Here is a 20,338-nt window from a genome sequence, read left to right on the forward strand (position 1 = left end):
AGTCTCGCTCCGTCACCCAGGCTGGAGTGCAGTGGCACAATCTCGGCTCACTACAACCTCCATCTCCTGGGCCCAAGCGATCCTCCTGCCTCAGCCTCCCAAGTAGCTGGGATTAGAGTTTCCCACCACCACACCCAACTAATCTTTTGTATTTTTTAGTAGAGACGGGATTTCACCATGTTGGCCAGGCTGATCTCAAACTCCTGACCTCGTGATTCACCTGCCTCAGCCTCCCAAAGTGCTGGGATTATAGGCATGAGCCACCATGCCTGGCCTAATTTTTTTATTTTTAATTTTTGTGGGTACATAGTAGGTGTGTATATTTATGGGGTACATGAGATGTTTTGATACAGGCATGCAGTGCATAATAATCACATTATGAAGAATCAGAGTATTCATCCCCTCAAGCATTTATCTTTTGTGTTACAAACAATGCAATTATAGTTATTTTTAAATGTACAATCAAATGATTATTGATGGTAATCACACTATTGTGCTATCAAATATTAGGTCTTATTTATTCTTTGTATTTTTTTGTACCCATTAACCATTCCCACCTTCCTCCCAACCCCACTACCCTTTCCAGCTTTTGGTAACCAACCTTCTACTCTTTATGTCCAAGAGTTCAATTGTTTTGATTGTTAGATCCCACAAATAAGAGAGAACATGTGATGTTTGTCTTTCTGTGCCTAGCTTATTTCACTTCACATAAGGGCCTTCTTTTCCATCTATATTATTGCAAATGACAGAATCTCATTTTTTTAATGGCTGAAGACTACTCCATTGTGTATGCGTACCATGTTTTCTTTATCCATTCATCTGTTGATGGACACTTAGGTTGCTTCCAAATCTTGGCTGTTGTGAACAGTGCTGCAATAAACATGGGGTTGCAGATACCTCTTCAATATACTGGCTTCCTTTTCCTTTCTTTTGGGTATATACCCAGCAGCAGGATTGCTGAGTCACATGGTCACAGCACATTGTTGATGAGCACAGACTCACAGAATGCAGGACAGGGATGGTGCGGGGGGGAGAACAGCTGCACTCTCGGGGTGTCCAACTCCTCTTCAATATCTTTCCCTCACCTAATTCACAGCAATGGCTTTAAAGGAATAAGAAGGGGAGGGTGAGCTTAATGCCAGATCTTTTAATGACCTCCTTTTAAGCTTAAAAATGCAGTTTCAAAATCAAAGAGTCCTACAAAAAGAAATTATTTAAAGTAAGTTATGCAACGTGTGCCCTTTGGAAAAACAGCACTGTCCTTAGAGTTATGCCCCCAGGATGGCAGGGGACAGGCCCTACATCTGCAAACACATGTGCTCAGACCACCTGGCCCCTGCCAGGATCCCCCGCCCCTGGCCCTCTGCAAGTTTCCAGTCTTCGCAAAAATCCATTCAAGTCTGGAAAACATTCCTCTCCCCGACAAGCTGGCTCCTTCCCTCTATTCAGATCAGCTAAAAATCCTCTTCCTAAGGATCCAGCCCCAAATATGCTGTATAAGGAAGTCCCCACCTCAAAATCTCCACTGCTCTATTTCTTACTAAAATTCCTGTGGACAAAGGACAGACAGAGCTCAACGTCATCTCTCTGCACACTGACCTAAATGCATATCTAATTGCTTCCTTTGGAACGACTAATCAGAAACTCAAAAGAATGCAATCATTTGTCTCTTATCTACCTATGACCTGGAAGCCTCCTCCCTGCTTCCAGTTGTCCCACCTTTCTGGACCAAACCAATGTACATCTTACATATATTGATTGATGTCTCATGTCTCCCTAAAATGTATAAAACTAAGCTCCCTAAAATGTATAAAACTAACCTTGGGCATATGTTATTGGGACCTCCTGAGGCTGTGTCACAGGCATGTCCTTAATCTTGGCAAAATAAACTTCCTACATTGATTGAGACTTGTCTCAGATACTCTTTGGTTTACAGTATGGTACCACATTTGTGTATCCATTCATCAATTGGCAGACATATGGGTTGCTTCCAGTGTTTGACAATGGTGAATAATACTGCTATGAACATTTGTGTATATGCCTTTCTGGGGCATATGTTTTCAGTTCTCTTGGGTATATATATGAGTGGAATTGCTAGACCATATGAAAACATTTAACTTTTTAAAGAAACCACTAAACTGTTTTACAAAGAGGCTGTACCATGTTACAATCCCAGCAAGAATACAGATGTTCCAGAGGCTCCACATCCTCACCAATACTTGTTATTAACAGTCTTTCTCATTCTAGCCATGCTAGTGGCAGGGAGGTGGTATCTCACGGTGCTTTTGATTTGCATTTATTTGATAACTACTAACATTTAGCACTTCTTCACGTACTTTTTGACCACTTGTGTATTTTCTTTGGAGAACTGTCTATACAGATCTTTTTTAAAATTGTGGCAAAATGCTCATAACATAACACCATCCTAACCATTTTAGTGTACAGTTTAGCAGTGGTAAGTATATCTGCACTGTTGGGCAACCCATCTCCAGAACATTTTCACACCCACTAAAAACCATGCCCCATTTCCCCTCCCCCTGCTCTTGGCAACCACCAGCCTACCATTTCCATGCATTCAACCACCTGCTCATGAGTGCAATGAGTAACTCTATTCAATCCCCCAGTGTGATGATCCTATAGAAAACATGTCCATTTTATTATGGAACTCTTTGGGGCACCAATCTCTGTTAGAGCATTTCTCCAATATCACCCAAGATATTATGAGTATTTCAGGTTTCAAGACTACTGTATGGCCAGGCACAGTAGCTCATGCCTGTAATCGCAGCACTTTGGAAGGCTGAGGCAGGGGGATCACTTGAGCCCAGGAGTTCGAAACCAACCTGGGCAACATGGCAAAATGCCCTCTCCACAAAAAATACAAAAATTAGCTGAGCATAGTGGTGCACACCTGTAGTCCCAGCTATCCAGGAGGCTGAGGTAGGAGGACTGCCTGAGCCCGAGAGGTAGAGGCTGCAATGAGCTGAGATGTCACCACTGCACTCCAGCCTTGGTGACAGAGCAAGACCTTGTCTCAAAAAACAAAAAAAAATTGACTATTTTATGTCCTTCAATCAATCATAGGAACAATTTCAATAAATGTTCAATAGCAAGCTAGTAATTGCCCCTCAGGTGGGAACTCCCTGGTCCACAAGTAAATCTGCCCTTCAGGCAATATTAATTGGACATATTAATGGGAACAAGCAAGATTACCCAGGCCCACACAGGGTGCTAATTTCAACAGTGCAGAACAGAGGCTGCAGTGCTGGCACCAAAGTCTCTGCACAATGGCCTCTTGTGGGACACGGACTGAGGCTTATGGCACCAGCCTGCAAGCACATCCCGGCCACACGTGAGTTAGATCCATCTGTCTTGGGTGCCTCTTCACCAGGAGGATTAAAGAACAATATCCAGGGTGGTGTCAAAGTGCTGGGCCTCCTTCTCCTAACTCAGATACTCTTAGGGTGACACGGGGGATGGAGAGCTAAGGTGTCCGTCATTAAAGCGAGGCTCAGCCTCAACTCAGAGGGAGACTCATGATCCCCCTTCACCTCCCAACACCCGGGTCACACAGCACAGGCCGATCGCCCTGTGTTTTGCCAGGGTCGGCAGCTCCTTCTGGCCGGCAGGAGCTTCCGCTGCTGAGCATGCCGCCTGGTGGGGGCACGGCTCACCCGATCCGAGGGCATCTCCAAAGGCCCGTCACTCGTCCTGTGTGTGACTACCTGCAGGGTGTACTGGGCATGTTTAACACCCAGCTGCAGGAGGAGCCGCTACTTAGAAGTGTTTTCTGATTTCTGCTCCGTGTATACTCCCCCATGGCCCATTTCAGGCCCGTTTCCTACTATGGGTGGGAGGCCGAAGAGGGGTTCGCAGGAGAGCCCTAGGAGCTGTCCCCACCTAGGATCTACTCCACCTATCCACAGAGTCAGAACATGTTTGTCCCAAGGGCAGGCACAAGGGCTGGGATAGAGAAAGCCCCCAGTAATACAATAGAGTGAATGAATGAGCACACACTCCAGAAACAACACCAACAAAAGTGTTAAAGGTTCTGGTGCTATTAGAACTGAACTTGGGGTCAGCTATTTAGGGACACGCCAACAGGAATCAGATGCATTCCGTCTGGAGGTGGGCTATGGGGGACTGAGGGAGGGAGAAACCGCCTTCTCTGGGTACATGCTCCTCAGCTTTGGGACACCTATTCACCTTCTCTATTTGTTTGGGGACCAGAAGCCACTCAAGTCTGCAAGGAAGAGATAAACATGGGCCCTATGTGGCCACCCCCTCCCTGCGTGCCCTCTGATGGTGAAAATGTTTCTCTGAATAGATGTGGTCCTGGCTCTCCTGGCTGAAGGTCTCCGGTGGAGACGTTAAATGGGCAAGGTACAATTCTGAGGAGGACTGGCCTGCACCCCCATCTTGCCCAGTGAGACGCCCCTAGGTGTTCAAGGCTTCATGGTGGGACTGGGCCCCTCCTCCTGACGGAGTAAAGCCCTTGGTGAATTACACAGGACTGGACTAAACCCACTGACACAGGAACTTGCCATTTAGTTTAATTCAACCCTTGCTTGGAAACAGGAGCTCTTGCCATAGCAACGGTGGAATCACAAGTTTCCCTGCCCACTCCACACGCGCAGCACAGTTACCAGCGCCAAACTGTGGTAGGAGAGAAAGAGAATTTCAACAGGAAAATAAAACATCAGTTCTGATTCTGCCAGCTAGCTTTAAGATTATTAAGGTCTTTAAGATTTTCCCATGTACAGACCTCAACATTCTTCCTGCACAGTGGAGACATCTTCCAAAGCACCTACAGCTCCAAGCTCTGATCATGTGAAAGCATCAAAACAAGGTCAGAAGCTGTGGCTCGCACATGTAATCCCAGCATTTTGGGAGGTGGAGGCGAGTGGATCACCTGAAGGTCAGGAGTTCGAGGCCAGCCTGGACAATATAGTGAAACCCCGTCTCTACTAAAAATACTAAAAAAAATTAGCCTGGCATGGTGGCACGCACCTGTAGTCCCCAGATGCTCAGGAGGCTGAGGTTAGAGAATCGCTCGAACCCAGGAGGCAAAGGTTGCAGTGAGCTAAGATCACGCCATTGCACTCCAGCCTGGGCAACAGAGCAAGACTCCGTCTGAAAAAAAAAAAGAAAAGAAAAGAAAAGAAAGCATCAAAACAGTATTGGGTACCTGGCACCAGTGGCTCATGCCTGTAATCCCAGCACTTTGGGAGGCCAACTCAGGTGGATCACCTGAGGTCAGGAGTTCGAGACCAGCCTGGCCAACATGGTGAAACCCTGTCTCTACTAAAAATACAAAAATTAGCCAGGCGTGGTGGTGTACTCCTGTAATCCCAGCTACTCGGGAGGCTGAGGCAGAAGAATCGTTTGAACCCAGGAGGCGGAAGTTTCAGTGAGCCAAGATCCCACCACTGCACTCCGGCCTGGGCGACAGAGCGAGACTCCGTCTCAAAAAAACAAAACAAAACAAAACAAAAGCCAGTATTGGGCTCTTCCTGTTAAATCTGAGGTTCTCTGAAGCTAACCAAATGAACCAAGCATTTACATAATGTTTGCTGGGTGCTGGATGCTCTTCTAAGAAGTCTGCATATATTCACAATCTATCTAGTCCCCCAACAACCTTATGAGATAGGTGTGATAATTATCACCATTTTACAAAAGAGGAAACTGAGGCATGATGAGGTAAACAAACTTGCCCAGGAGTTTGCATCTAAATAAAGGATTCAGACCTAGTACATCTCCATATTCTATTCACCAAAAAGTGAAGTACATCTTTGAAAATTAAAAACAAGTAAAACCTGCCAGGCATGGTGGTTCACGCCTGTAATCCCAGCATTTTGGGAGGCCAAGGCATGGGGATCGCTTGAGGTCTGGAGTTTGAGACCAGCCTGGCCAACATGGAGAAACCTCATCTCTACAAAAATACCAAAATTAGCTGGGCATGGTGGTGCGTGCCTGTAATCCCAGCTTTTTGGGAGGCTGAGGCAAGAGAATCACTTGAACCTGGGAGGCAGAGGTTGCAGTGGGCTGAGATCACACCACTGCACTCCAGCCTGGGCAACAGAGCAAGACTCTGTCTCAAAAATAAAAATAAAAATAAAAAAATTAATTAATTTTAAAAAATTAAAACAAGCAAAACCAAGAGTGACACCCTGTGAAAAACCACCGAGTACACTGCAAACTACGCAGGTGGGTGGACGAAGCCCTGAATGGGCATGGAGGTTTGCAAACATGAGGCATCCTGCAGAGGTCTGGAGAAAAGACCGCACATTGCTGGGAATGGCAAGATCTGGGAGCAAAAAGTGCAGAAGAAATAGCATACAAAAAACAATCTCTGCAAATAACCTAAATAAAAATATCAGCAAATCTAATTCTAAAACTCATTAAAATAATAATAAATCATGGCCAAATAGAATTTATCCCACAGGAAGGCAAGGAAAATTCAAATTAAGAATCTATTAACATAATTCACTATATTAATAAGTCAAAGAAGAAAAACCACATAATTGTCTGCATACAGCTAAAATGGCACTTTAAAAATTCAGCATTCCTGATTAAATTTTTAAAACACTTAATAACAATAAGTGCATATTATTATACAAAGCATATCTTAAACCAAAAATAAGTATTAAACTTGATATCAAAACACCAGACATATTTTCATTATGCCTCTGCCATTATTAATGTCAATTTAAGGCAAGAGAAAAGCCGAAGAGATGAAAAATTATACAAACGAAGGCAAAATTGGAAGATGGCACCTCCAAGTGCTTGGGAAATCCAGATGCAACTAAAATGCCTTAAAAACAATAAGGTGGCTGGCAAGAAACAACATGCTACACAGAACTTCTTTTCTATATATAAAGTTTGAAGGAAGAAAAAAAAGGAAGAAAGGATTATCTTTACAATGGCAACAGCAACAACATATGTGAAAAGTTACAAGCCATGCAGACTTGTATGGAAAAAACATGAAAACTCCAGCAAGTGGGCCAGGCATGGTGGCTCATGCCTGTAATCCCAATATTTTGGGAGGCCGAGGCAGGAGGATCACTTGAGGCCAGAAGTTCGAGACCAGCCTGGGCAACATGGCAAAACCCAGTCTCTACAAAAAAAATACAAAAAAATTATCCTGGTGTGATGGTGCATGCCTGTATTCCCAGCTACTAAGGAGGCTGAAGTGGGAACATCGCTTGAGCCTGGGAGATTGAGGCTACAGTGAGCCACGACTGTGCCACTGCACTCCAGCCTGGGTGAGAGTGAAGCCTTGTCTAAGAAAAAAATAATTCATCAAGAGATATAAAACAAAATTTGAATAAATGATAACTCAGATCTTCTTGATGGATCAAAGCCTCCATAATGTAACCAAGTGGGTTCTCATCAAACCATATTATAAACAAATGTGGAATGAATGTGGATTCATGTAAAAACAACAGGATTCTCTTCTGAACTACATACTGACATTTAGCTTATTGCAGAAAAACTAAACATGTGAGAATACCCAAGGAAGTTCTGCAAAAGAAGAGAAAACAGGGAAGATTTGCTCTACCAGATGATAAAACATTATAATGATACAGAAATTCAAATAGCTTGATAAGACAAACAGATTGATGGACTACATGGAAGGACCAGAAAGAGGCCCATGTATAAATGTAAATACGGAAAGATAACGCCAGATGCAGGTGACTCTTAGAGTTGTGGCCCCTACTGCTGATCCCCTGGGGGGCCCAGTGTCCCCTCAGTCTTTTCAGTGGCACCAGGCCTGCCTCTCACCCTCCCCAGTGCGGAACTGGGTCCATGGCTATCTGGCCAGGGATGACACCCCTAGGCCCTCTCTACTCAAGTACAGCCATGTGACCAAGTCTTGGCCAGAGAGAGGAAAGCTGAAGTTCTTAGTATGGATCCCCCTGTGCCATCCCATTCAGTAGCCACTAGCCACATGTGGGCATTTAAATTTAAATTTAAATTAATTAAAATAAGACATTGTTAAAGATGCAGTTAGTTGCACTAGCCATATTTCTTGTGCTCAAATAGTCGCATGTGCCTGTGGCTGCAGTGTTGGGCTATAGGGAATTCTGTGTACTTGATCATCTCTAACTTAAAAGCAAGTCACTTCCCCTGGGTATCCCCTAGCCCAGCCTGGCTCCACCCACAGTAGTAACACAGTAAGAACACGACCTGTGGTCACACAGTAAGAACACGACCTTAGGGGCAGGGTTGGGACTGGGTGAGGCAAGTCACGTACCTAGGTTGCAAAATTTAAGGAGGGACTAGCACCAAGCATCATCCAAGTGAGGACCCCCCTGAATTCTGAGCATCAGTACCTCCTTCAATTCAGGCTGGTCTTGGTCCTGCTGTAGGGAGTGGAAAGCAACCGGATGCAGAGAGCCCAGGGGTTGGCCTGGAGTCTGGGCTGCTCCCCACACAGAGAAGAAAGGCCCAAGTACTTAAGTCACAGCTCCAGGCCCTTGTGGTATAAGTGAGAGATTAGTGCCTTACGTATTAGTGTCTTATTTTATTAGTGGGAGAAAGACAGATTATTCCCTAAATCAGGATGGGACAACTGGCACACTGTTTAGAAAAACAGAGATGAATCTTTTTTTTTATTCTTTCACCAATTCATCTTGAAGTTAATTGTAGTCCAACAAAAGTCCTGGTTGGCATATATACGAGGACATTTATTGCAGTAAAAGTTAAAGACTGGCATCAATTCTATCAACCAAGGACTGTAGAGAATAAATTATAGTATACCCACTTTAACATGCTGCATAGACATTAAAAAGAATTCAAGGCCAGGCGCGGTGGCTCACGCCTGTAATCCCAGCACTTTGGGAGGCTGAGGCAGGCAAATCACGAAGTCAGGAGTTGGAGACCAGCCTGGCCGACATGGTGAAACCCTGTCTGTACTAAAAATACAAAAATTAGCTGGGGATGGTGGCAGGCGCCTGTAATCCCAGCTACTCAGGAGGTTGAGGCCGGAGAAGCTATTGAACCTGGGAGGCAGAGGTTGCAGTGAACCTAGGTTACATCATTGCACTCCAGCCTGGGCAACAGAGCAAGACTCCCCCAGAGAAAAAAAACAATTCACTAAGTCAGCAAATAGTTATAGAGAATCTACTATGTACCAGTTCTATCAACCAGGTAGATGGAATTTCTGCTCTCAAGGAAGTCACAGTCTGTCTGTGGAGAAAGAAAACATATTAGATGATAGATAGATAGATAGATAGATAGATAGATAGATAGATAGACAGACAGATAGATAATAGACAGATAGATGATAGATAGGTGATAGATAGATAGATAGATAATAGAAAGATGATAGATTAGAAATGATAGAGATAGATTAGATAGATGATAGATAGATAATAGATTAGATAGAAAGATAGATAATATACCACTTTCAATAGCATCAAAAGAAATAAAATACTTAGGAATAAACGTAACTAAAAAGATGGAAGACTTGAACACTGAAAACTACAAAACTTTGATGAAAGAAGTTCAGTAAGTGGTGTTGGGAAAACCAGAAAAGAATGAAACATGCAAAAGAATGAAATGTGTCCTTTGTCTACACCATACACAAAAATCAACTCAAAATGGATTAAAGATTTAAATGTAAGACCTGAAACTGTAAAACTCCTGGAAGAAAACATAAGGGATCGGCCAGGCACGGTGGCTCACGCCTGTAATCCCAGAACTTTCGGAGGCCGAGCTGGGTGGATCACCTGAGGTCAGGAGTTTGAGACCAGCCTGGTCAACATGGTGAAACTCTGTCTGTACTAAAAATATAAAAATTAGCCAGGTGTGATGGTGTGTGCCTGTAGTCCCAGCTACTCAGGAGGCTGAGGCAGGAGAATCGCTTGAACCCGGAAGGCAGAGGTTGTCATGAGCCGAGTTCACGCCACTGCACTCCAGCCTGAGTAACAGACCAAGACTCCATCTCAAAAAAAAAAGAAAAAAAAAGAAAAGAAAAGAAAACATAAAGGAAATCTTCATGACATTGGCCTTGGCAATGATTTAACGGATCTGGCACTAAAAGCACAGATAACTAAGGCAAAAACAGACAAGTGGGATTACATCAAACTAAAAAGCTTCAACACAGCAAAGAAAACAATCAACAGAGTGAAAAAGCAACCTATGCGATGGGAGAGAATAGCTGTAAACTGTATATCTGATTAAGAGGCTAATTTCCAAAGCATATAAGGAATTCATACAACTCAATAGAAAAAGCGAAACAAAAAATTAATAACTCAATTAAAAATGGGATTAGGACTTGAATAGGCACTTCTCCAAAAACATACAAATGGCTAACAGGTATATGAAAAGATGTTCAACATCACTAATTATCAGGGAAATGCAAATCAAAACCACAATGAGGTATCACCTCACACTTGTTAGAATGGCTATTATTAACAACAACAAAAATACAAGTGTTGGCTAGGCACAGTGGCTCATGCCTGTAATCCCAGCACTTTGGGAGACCGAGGCGGGTGGATCATGTGAGTTCAGAAGCTCAAGAACAGCCTGGCCAACGTGGTGAAACCCTGTCTCTACTAAAAACACAAAATTAGCCAGGTGTAGTGTCCGACACCTGTAATCCCAGCTAGTCAGGAGGCTGAGACAGGAGAATCACTTGAATCCGGGAGGCAGAGGCTGCAGTGAGCCAAGATCATGCCACTGCACTCCAACCTGGGCGAGATAGAGCAAGACTCTGTCTCAAAATTTTAAAAAAATTAAAATTAAAATACAAGCGTTGGAGAGGATGTGGAATAATTGGAACCCTTCTACCTTGTTGGTGGCAATGCAAAATTATGCAGCTGCTATGGAAAACAATATGGAGCAATTCCTCAAAAAATTAAAAATAGAACTCTCATATGATCCAGCAATCCTGCTTCTGGGTATTTATCCAAAAGAATTGAGATCAGGATCCCAGAAAGATCCTACAGTCCCATGTCCCTTGCAGCATTATTCGCAATAGCCAAGATGGAAAAATAACCATCATGTCCATCAACAGATGAATGGATAAAAAATGTGGTACACACATACAATGGAATATTATCCAGCCTCACAAAAGAGGGAAATCTTGCCATTTGTGACAACACAAATGAACCTTGAGGATATCATGCTCAGTGGAATAAACCAGGTGCAGAAGGACAAATACTGCATGATTCCACTTATAGGAGGTGTCTAAAGTAGTCAAACTCACAGGAATAGAGAGTAGAATGGTGGTTGCCAGAGGCTGGGGGAGGAAAAAATGGATACTACTCAATGGATATGAAGTTTCATCTGTGCAACAAGAGTAAGTTCTAGAGATCTGCTCCAAAACATTGTGCCTATAGTTGGCAATACTGTATTGTCAGCTAGAAATCTGTTGAGAGAGGAGATCTTATGTGAAGTCTTCTTACCAAAATAAAATCAAAATAAGAATCAAGAGGTCTAAAGAAAAAGAAATATCAGTAAATGTATAATAGACAGATGGTTGACAGAGATAAAGATAGATGAGAAAGAGAAAGGTAAATAAAAGACAGATAACAGATTAGACAGATTAATAGACAGATACAGCTGGGCACAGTGGCTCACGCCTGTAATCCCAGCACTTTGGGAGGCCGAGGCGAGTGGATCACCTGAGGTCGGGAGTTCAAGACCAGCCTGACCAACATGGAGAAACCCTGTCTCTACTAAAAATAAAAAATAAGCTGGGCATGGTGGCAAATGCCTGTAATCCCAGCTACACCAGAGGCTGAGGTAGGAGAATCACTTGAACCTGGGAGGTGGAGGTTGCAGTGAGCTGAGATCATGCCACTGCACTCCAGCCTGGGTGACAAGAGTGAAACTCCATCTCAATAAATAAATAAATAAATAAATAAATAGATATGTACATACATTGTACATATATACATGATAGATAATAGATGACAGATAAATAGATGACAGCTATAGACGATAGATAGATGATAGATAGATAGATAGATAGATAGATAGATAGATAGATAGATAGATAGATAGATAGATAGATAGATAACATAGAAAGAAAATAGATGATAGAAAGAGATGATCATTCCCTGCCAAAGGCATCAGATTTCCTCTCCAGGAAGTGGTCATTGAGGTCTTCTTTAAAGGGCCATGTCTGGGTGCAGTGGCTCACGTCTGTAATCCCAGCACTTTGGGAGGCCAAGGTGGGCAGATCACTTGAGGTCAGGAGTTTGAGACCAGCCTGGCCAACATGGTGAAACCCCATCTCTACTAAAAAGACAAAAATTAGCTGCTGTGGTGGTTCACACCTCTAATCCCAGCTACTCAGGAGGCTGAGGCAGGAGAATCACTTGAACGTGGGAGGTGGAGGTTGCAGTGAGCCGAGATCTCACCACTTCACTCCCACTTGGGTGACAGAGGGAGACTTCATCTCAAAAACATAATGATAAAAATAAATAAAGGTCCCTGGTGTCAGAATGGGGCAGTGGTCCTTACAGGTTCCTCCAGCCCCACTCTATCTTCTCCCTCTGAGGCTCACCCCTGCCTGAGGCCCTGACTCCACCACCTCATCATATACCATTATAACGATGAGTTTCATGTCAGCCCAGGCCTGGAGAGAGAAGAACCAAATGCCTGTTGAATGAATGAATGGATGAATTAATTAATTGATATCTAAAACCTTGTACTAATACAATACATTTACCTGAAGATGATTATTTGTAACAAAATCATGACAACACATACATAAGGAAAGAAGAATAAAGATCATTACTTTTCTGTTTCAGAAAGTGAAAATAGAAGAGCAAAAAGAACATAGGAATGAAAAATGATGTCTCTTATGCCTTATCACTGCAAATGCTTACCCAAAAAAACCATAAGGCTTTAATCTTGAGGATTTATTCCAGGTAAATATATCTGGAATAATATCAGATCTTTTACATGAAGTATAAAGGAGATATGATTTGTTATGTCCCTAGCCAGCCCTCTCTCTGTCACTCCACAGCTAGACAAGAAAAATGTTCTTCTTACCCTGTCGGACTCTCCACCTCCCTGACCCGCTGGAAAGGGCCTCTGGGTCAGACCCAGCTGCAGATGTAGCACCAGGAGAAAAAAGTAAAGCGATGCAGATTCAACCAGACATGCTGCAACATGCTATGTAGCAAGGAGTTCAGAGACAAGGAAAAGGAGGGTGGGGAGCAGAGCCACATGGGCTGTGCCTCAAGAGGAGTGGATGGAAGACTCTGGAGGGCTATTTGGGGAGGAGAAGCAAGGGTTTTTTGTTGTTGTTGTTGTTGTTTGGGCTTTTTTGAGACAGAGTTTCGCTCTTGTCACCCAGGCTGGAGTGCAATGGCACGATCTCAGCTCACTGCAACCTCCGCCTCCCGGGTTCAATCAATTCTCCGCCTCAGCCTCCTGAGTAGCTGAGATTACAGGCGCACATCACCATGCCCGGCTAGCAAGGGAGGTTTTAGATGAGTAGCCTTGGGTTGTGAAGTGGATCTCCTCAATTATTTTTCAAATGATGCAAGTAACAATTGGAGTTTGGTTTTTGCAATTATTATGGCATTCACTGAAGGCAAGACTGGGTCCCATGGGACATTAGATTATAGATGGGTTTTTCACGTGGAGTGGAAGGATATCATCCAGGATTTCAGATCTAAGATTCCTAGCTAGCTGCACCTAGTTTAAAATCATCCTTTTAGGTCTTAGTCATGGGCAATTTTTCCACTACTTCCTACCTCTGGTGTAAAGTGGTCAGATTCAATTGGGCACAATTGTTCTCATTCTCATACTCCAACGCAAAATCAGACAGATATTGTAGAAATAACTTTGAACTTGTCATTACAACTGTGGAGGTATTATAAAGGTTAAGAATGCATGTTTCACTGAGCGCGGTGGCTCACGCCTGTAATCCCAGCACTTTGGGAGGCCAAGGCGGGTGGATCACGAGGTTAGGAGATTGAGACCATCCTGGCTAACACGGTGAAACCCCATCTCTACTAAAAATACAAAAAATTAGCTGGGTGTGGTGGTGGGCGCCTGTAGTCCCAGCTACTCGGGAGGCTGAGGCAGGAGAATGGCGTGAACCCAGGAGGCAGAGTTTGCAGTGAGTGGAGATCGCCATTGCACTCCAGCCTGGGTGACAGAGAGAGACTCCATCTCAAAAAAAAAAAAAAGAATGCATGTTTAAAGCAGAAAACTAGATTCACATGGCATTTTGTCAGTTCACTAAATTAAGTAAAATTTTAAAAGGAGTCTTCCTTGTAGAATTACAAACATAAAATTAACTTTTCTCAACAATCAGGCAAATAGGCAGTTTAAACACATGCATGCAATTTCACTCACTAATAGAGCCATTAAAATGACAGCAAAGGATTTGCTTTTTTAATGGCAAACAAAAGAGTAAACAAAACAAAAACATATTTGGAAGCTGTAAAAGCAGAAGGGGAGTGGAGGCTGACTCCACAGACACACAAGCGCGATCTGGGCCACAGCTGGAAAATGTGAGAACCAACTGGTTTATCCCAAGTAATCCTCAAATGCCTGGGGGCCAGTGGCTCCAGAAGCCCCCTTGAAGTAGCAATACAGGCACCTATAAGGAAGAGTGTGAAGTGTTTACAAAGTGGTTTGATCTCCAGGTTCCCTCCCACCTCCACATGCTGAGTGATTGAACTTACCACCCCTGAGGTGGCAAATGGGCTCTCTTGGTTGAGAAATACGTGGCTGAAAGTAAGAGTGCCAAAGTGAAATCAGGCTAATTTCATGAAAAGGTATGATCCTACCCAGCTCCCAGAACACTGAGCCTTTCATCCCTCATCCTGATAGGAGATAAGAGGATGCTTTCTAGTAAATGTGATAAGCCAGAAAGAGCAATCTTGCTAACAGAATGGCCCCAGCAGGATCACTCTACAGGGGAGTTCAGCGTTACCAAGCCCCACTGATGTTCTGCTAAGTCCCTCCCAAAATAAACAGGAGAGAGAAGCAACAGGGGAAGGGGAAGCCACTTGGGGTAAACAGAAACTGTGCAGAAAGAAGACATTTTAAAAATATGGTTAATATCCTTAGGGAGGTATGAGGAGATATTGCTTTCATGGAACTAGAACAGAACGCTATGAAAGAAAGAGATAGGAAGGGAAGGAGGGAGAGAAGAGAGACAGAGAGAAACTGACTCAGACAACAAAGAACTCTTTATATGTATTAAAATCATGATAGCAGATAAAGGGCTAGAAGATAAATTTGAGGAAATCTCTCAAAAAGTAGAACAAAAATAAAAAGAGATGGCAGATAGAAGAGAAAAATATAAGGATGTTAGAGGTCCAATCTAGAAAGTCCAACATTCAAATACTAGGGATTGCAGAAAGACAAAGCCAACAGAACAGAAGACAGAAAATTAAGCAAAATAACTCTGAAACATTTCCCAGAAGAAAACGAGTGTGTTTCCAGACTGAACAGCTCACAAGAGCCAACAGGCCCTAGGGTGAAAACAGAGGCTTGCTAAGGCATCATGAAAGTATAGAACAACAGGCAAGGAGAATATCTGACAAGTTCCGAGAGAGAATAGACCACACTTGAGATGCAGCAGGGACCCCTCTTGGAGGCCTGCCACCCCCGACAAGCACGGAAATAAAGGAACATCTTGAGTTTCTTTAAGGGAAATTCCAGGCACCTACCTAGTCTTAAGAAGTAAATGAGCAACCTAGAAAACAAGAAGGTGACGAGAGCCTCACGCAATAGCCAAGGAAGTCAGAGCCACAGAATGTTCGGTTCCCTACAGAAACTAAAGTTTACACCTTAACAATATTCTTGAGTTGCTTTTCAGAAACCTGGACCATACCAAAAGGAAAATGTCATTTACTGGCACATAGACCTCAGAGAAGAGAGAATTGAGGACCGAACTGTGACCACTGTTCTCTATTCTAAATTTCTTCCTACTAAGGGGCCTGGAGGAAGTCACACCCACAGGCCAGAGCTCAAGATTCCTTTCTGCTGACCCCAAGTTTTTAGACAAAGCTTAACCAATCACAAATCGGAAAATCCTTGAATCTACCTATGACCTATGAGCTTCCCTGCCTCAAGATGTCCCACCTTTTTAGGCCAAACCAATGCGTAGCTTCCATGTATTCATTTATTACTTTGCATGTAACCTCTGCCTCCCGCCTTTAAAAACCCTTACATGTAAGCCATCAAGTTTGGGTCTTAAGCCTGAGCTGCCTGATTCTTGTTGGCACCTCGCAATAAATGCCTCACTTTCTCTCACTGCAATCACCATGTCAGTGTTTAGCTTTGCTGTGCTGGGTGGGCAGACCCAGGTTCAGCTTGGTCACTGATGTAGTTTGGATGTGTGTCCCTTCCCAAATATCATGTTGAATTGTAACTCCCATTGTTGGAGGTGGGGCTTGGTGGGTGGTGATTGGATCATGGGGATGGATTTCTCGTGAATGGTTTAGTGCCATTCTCTTGGTATTGTCCCTGCAATAGTGACTAAGCTCTTCCAAGATCTGGTAGTTTAAAAGTGTGTGGCAGGCCGGGCACTGTGGCTCAGGCCTGTAATCCCAGCACTTTGGGAGGCCAAGGTGGGCAGATCACCTGAGGTCAAGAGTTCGAGACCAGCAAGACCAATATGGAGAAAACCCATCTCTACTAAAAATACAAAAAAATTAGCCAGGCATGGTGGCACATGCCTGTAATCGCGGCTACTCCGGAGGCTGAGGCAGGAGAATCACTTAAACCTGGGAGGCGGAGGTTGCGGTGACAGCACCACTACACTCCAGCCTGGGCAACAAGTGCAAAACTCCACCTAAAAAAAACAAAAAAAATCATGTGGCACCTTCCCCCTCCCTTTCTTGCTCCTGCTCTGGGCATGTAACATGCCTGCTCGCCTTTCACCTTCTGCCATGATTGTAAGCTTCCTGAGGCCTCCCAAGAAGCTAAGCAAATGCCAGCATCATGCTTCCTGTACAGGCTGTAGAACCATGAGCCAGTCTCAGGTATCTACAGCAATGCAAGAATGGCCTAATACAGTAACCACTCACAGGGCCGGGGGTCACAGTGTAATTGGACCTCTCAACAATAACAAAGAAACAAAAAAAACTATGAGGTAGTGCCTTCAAATCACTGAAGGAAAGTACTTCCAACCTAAATTCTGCACCTGCCACTCATCCAGTGAGTATATATAGAATGGAGGCTTTTCAGACTCAGGAGCCTTCAAAGAGTTTGCCCCCTTTCACCTGTCCTTAGGAAACTATTAGAGGATGTATTCCAACAAAACAAGGGTGGAAACAAAGAAACAGAATGACAAGAAAGAGAAACTTAATGCAGGAGAGAGCCGTGGAGCAGCCTGGGGATCATTCCAAAGGGTGGCATCAGATTGACAGATGTACCAGGCACATAGCTCACCAGAACCTACGGAGAAGTTGGGAGGCTTCAGCACAGGTTTCTTCAAGAAGATAGAAGGGACAGACCAATGGATGTGTCTGCATATCTCGAGAGGAGACCTGGATAGCCAGTGGAGGGTTCAGGTTAGACTACTTATAGGCGCTGTATTCATCTGTTCAGGCTGCTATCACAAAATACCACAGATGAGTCTGTGTATCATAATAGAAATGCATTGTTCACAGTTTTGGAGGCTGGAAGTCCAAGGTCAAAATGGCAGTAGTTTCTGTGTCTCCTAAGGGCCCACTTCTTGTTCACAGATGGCATCTGCTCACTGTGTCCTCATATATTAGAAGGGGTAAGAGCCTCTCTTAGGAGGACACTACTCCCATTTATGAGGGCTCCACCCCACCCTCCTGACCTAATCACCTCCTAAAGGCCCCACCTCCTGACATCACCATCACCTGGGGGTTAGGACTTCAACACATGGATTATACCAGACAGAAACATTCAGACTGTGCCAAGTACATAGAATAAAATACACACACAAAGCAAACAGCCAGATAAGATAATTCTTTTTTTTTTTTTTTGAGACAGAGTCTTGCTCTGTCACCCAGGCTGGAGTGCAATGGCGCCATCTCAGCTCACTGCAAGCTCCACCTCCCAGGTTCAGCAGCCCACCTCAGCCTCTTGAGTAGCTGGGACTACAGGTGCATGCCACCATGCCTGGCTATTTTTTTTTTTTTTTTGTATTTTTAGTAGAGACAGGGTTTCACCATTTTAGAGACAGGGTTTCACCATATTAGCCAGGATGGTCTCCATCTCCTGACCTCGTGATCTGCACACGTTGGCCTCCAAAAGTGCTAGGATTACAGGCGTGAGCTACAGCACCCAGTTTTTTTTTTTTTTTTTTTTTTTTTTTTTTGAGACAAAGTCTCACTCTTGTTGCCCAGGCTGGAGTGCAATAGTGTGATCTTGGCACACTGCAACCTCCACCTCCTGGATTCAAGCAATTCTCCTGCCTCAGCCTCCTGAGTAGCTGGAATTACAGGCACCTGCCACCATGCCCAGCTAATTTTTGTATTTTTAGTAGAAACAGGGTTTCACCATGTTGTCCAGGCTGATCTTGAACTCCTGACCTCAGGCGATCCACCCACCTCGGCCTCTCAAAGTGCTGGGATTACAGGCGTGAGCCACCACACCTGACCCAACAGATAAGATAATTTTTTTTTCATTTTTTTTTTTAAGATGGGGTTTCGCTCTTTGTTGCCCAGGCTGGAGTGCAGTGGTGTGATCTCGGCTCACTGCAACCTCTGCCTCCTGGGTTCAAGCGATTCTGCTGCCTCAGCCTCCCGGGTAGCTGGAATTACAGGTGCCCACCACCATGCCCAGCTAATTTTGTATTTTTAGTAGAGACGGGATTTCACCACGTTGGCCAGGCTGGTCTTGAACTCCTGACCTTAGGTAATCCACCCACCTCGGCCTCCGAAAATGCTGGGATTACAGGCATGAGCCACCGTGCCCAGCCCAGATAATTCTTAAACAAAAATGCAGGAGAGAAGGGTAATCCAGTTTATCAAATGGCTCAAAGGTTCTAGATAGCTGGCAAAGTGGAGGTGATTAAAACGGATGCTCTTTTCAATCAAAATTAGCATAGGACACCCTACTGAAAGGATGGGGTTTTAAGGTACCTCCATGGTGTTTATAAATTCGGCCTAAGTCAGTCCAGCCCAACAGAGCATAATTCTTCTGACTGGTGAGCTCTGTGTCACCCCTCTTTTTCCTTTCTCTAGGAATGTCTGTGTCTGTGTGTGTGTTTGTGGTGTGTGTAGGTTATGTGTGTCGTGTATACGTGTGTTCTCTCAGTGACTGCCCCTCTCCAGTGCACAGTGACCAGCATTTCATGAGTCTCCCTGAGGTCTGCATGCACTCCTGCAGGAATGCCAGTGGCTGGGCATCTCCTGAGAGAGGGAAGGGCTCCCACCTGCCCCAGGCCTGATGGCTTGTGGAGCACCCTGGGCTTTGATAAAGATGCCCCAGTTGTGGGCTGAAATCAGTGAAATGACTTCAAGAAATTCAGTGGACAAGACACCTTTGCAGAGCCATGCTTCTCAGATGTTAGCGCCCATGGGGCTCACCAGGGAGTCTGGATGAGATGTGGGCCTGGGATGGGTCACGATGCTGCATGTCTTTCAACCCCTGCCCCATGGTGCCCACACCATGCTGCCACTGCTTGTCTATGTCCACACGCAGGGTGGCAAGTGTATAAAGATGAAAAGCAATGTACACACAGAAAAAATAAAAAGGTGGTGACTTTAGGGGACATATAGATGGACTAAAACATCCATCAGGATGATGGAATCTTTTTCCTGATGTTTGTCCACAGTGAGCACGTATTGCTTCTGGAACACAAGGGGCACAAGACACTTGTAGAAATAGTCACAAATTACACAGTTCTCGGAAAGAAGGCTGGAATACTTTGCCTTACATCAAGAAAAATTGTTTGGGATGTTATAATATCGAAGTATGTGTCGGCTGAGCATGGTGGCTCACGACTGTAATCACAGCACTTTGGGAGGCCGAGGTGAGTGGATCACTTGAGGTCAGGAGTTCGAGACCAGCCTGGCCAACATGAAAAAACCCCGTTTCAACTAAAAATACAAAATTAGCCAGGCTTGGTGGCAGGCGCCTGTAATCCCAGCTACTCAGGAGGCTGAGGCAACAGAATCGCTTGAACCCAGGAGGCAGAGATTGCAGTGAGCCAAGATGGTGCCGCTACACTCCAGCATGGGAGACAGAGTGAGGCTCTGTCTCAGAGAAAAAAAAAAGAATGTGTCTTCAGGGAGCAATAATGTTTCAAAGGACACATCACTCTCCCAGCCCTAGGTGATGAAGGCCCATGTCCTACAGGGCCAGCCCAGCCGAGGTGGACCCTGCCTCTCCCTCCAGTCACCCCAAAGCAAAATCTTCCAGCCCACAAACAGCA

General features: G+C 44.4%; 1 protein-coding gene across 2 annotated transcripts in view; it reads right to left on the reverse strand.

The window, feature by feature from the left end:
• Window positions 1–401: 401 nt before the first annotated feature.
• Window positions 402–20,338, reverse strand: part of NXNL2 (nucleoredoxin like 2) — a 31,558-nt gene continuing 11,621 nt past the window's right edge. Inside the window, exons 2-3 of one of the 2 annotated variants that reach the window (XM_003279041.3) lie at window positions 5,008–5,130; window positions 402–1,102 (exon numbers count right to left, since the gene is read on the reverse strand). In XM_003279041.3, the coding sequence (XP_003279089.1) occupies window positions 5,025–5,130 (106 nt within the window). In that variant the 3' untranslated portion in view covers window positions 402–1,102; window positions 5,008–5,024. Of the gene's footprint in view, window positions 1,103–5,007; window positions 5,131–20,057; window positions 20,164–20,338 lie in introns of those variants that run through there. The other variant, XM_004087023.2, reaches the window with a different exon arrangement.

This window comes from Nomascus leucogenys, chromosome 1a (genome assembly GCF_006542625.1).
Source record: "Nomascus leucogenys isolate Asia chromosome 1a, Asia_NLE_v1, whole genome shotgun sequence".
Taxonomy (NCBI): Eukaryota; Metazoa; Chordata; class Mammalia; order Primates; family Hylobatidae; genus Nomascus; species Nomascus leucogenys.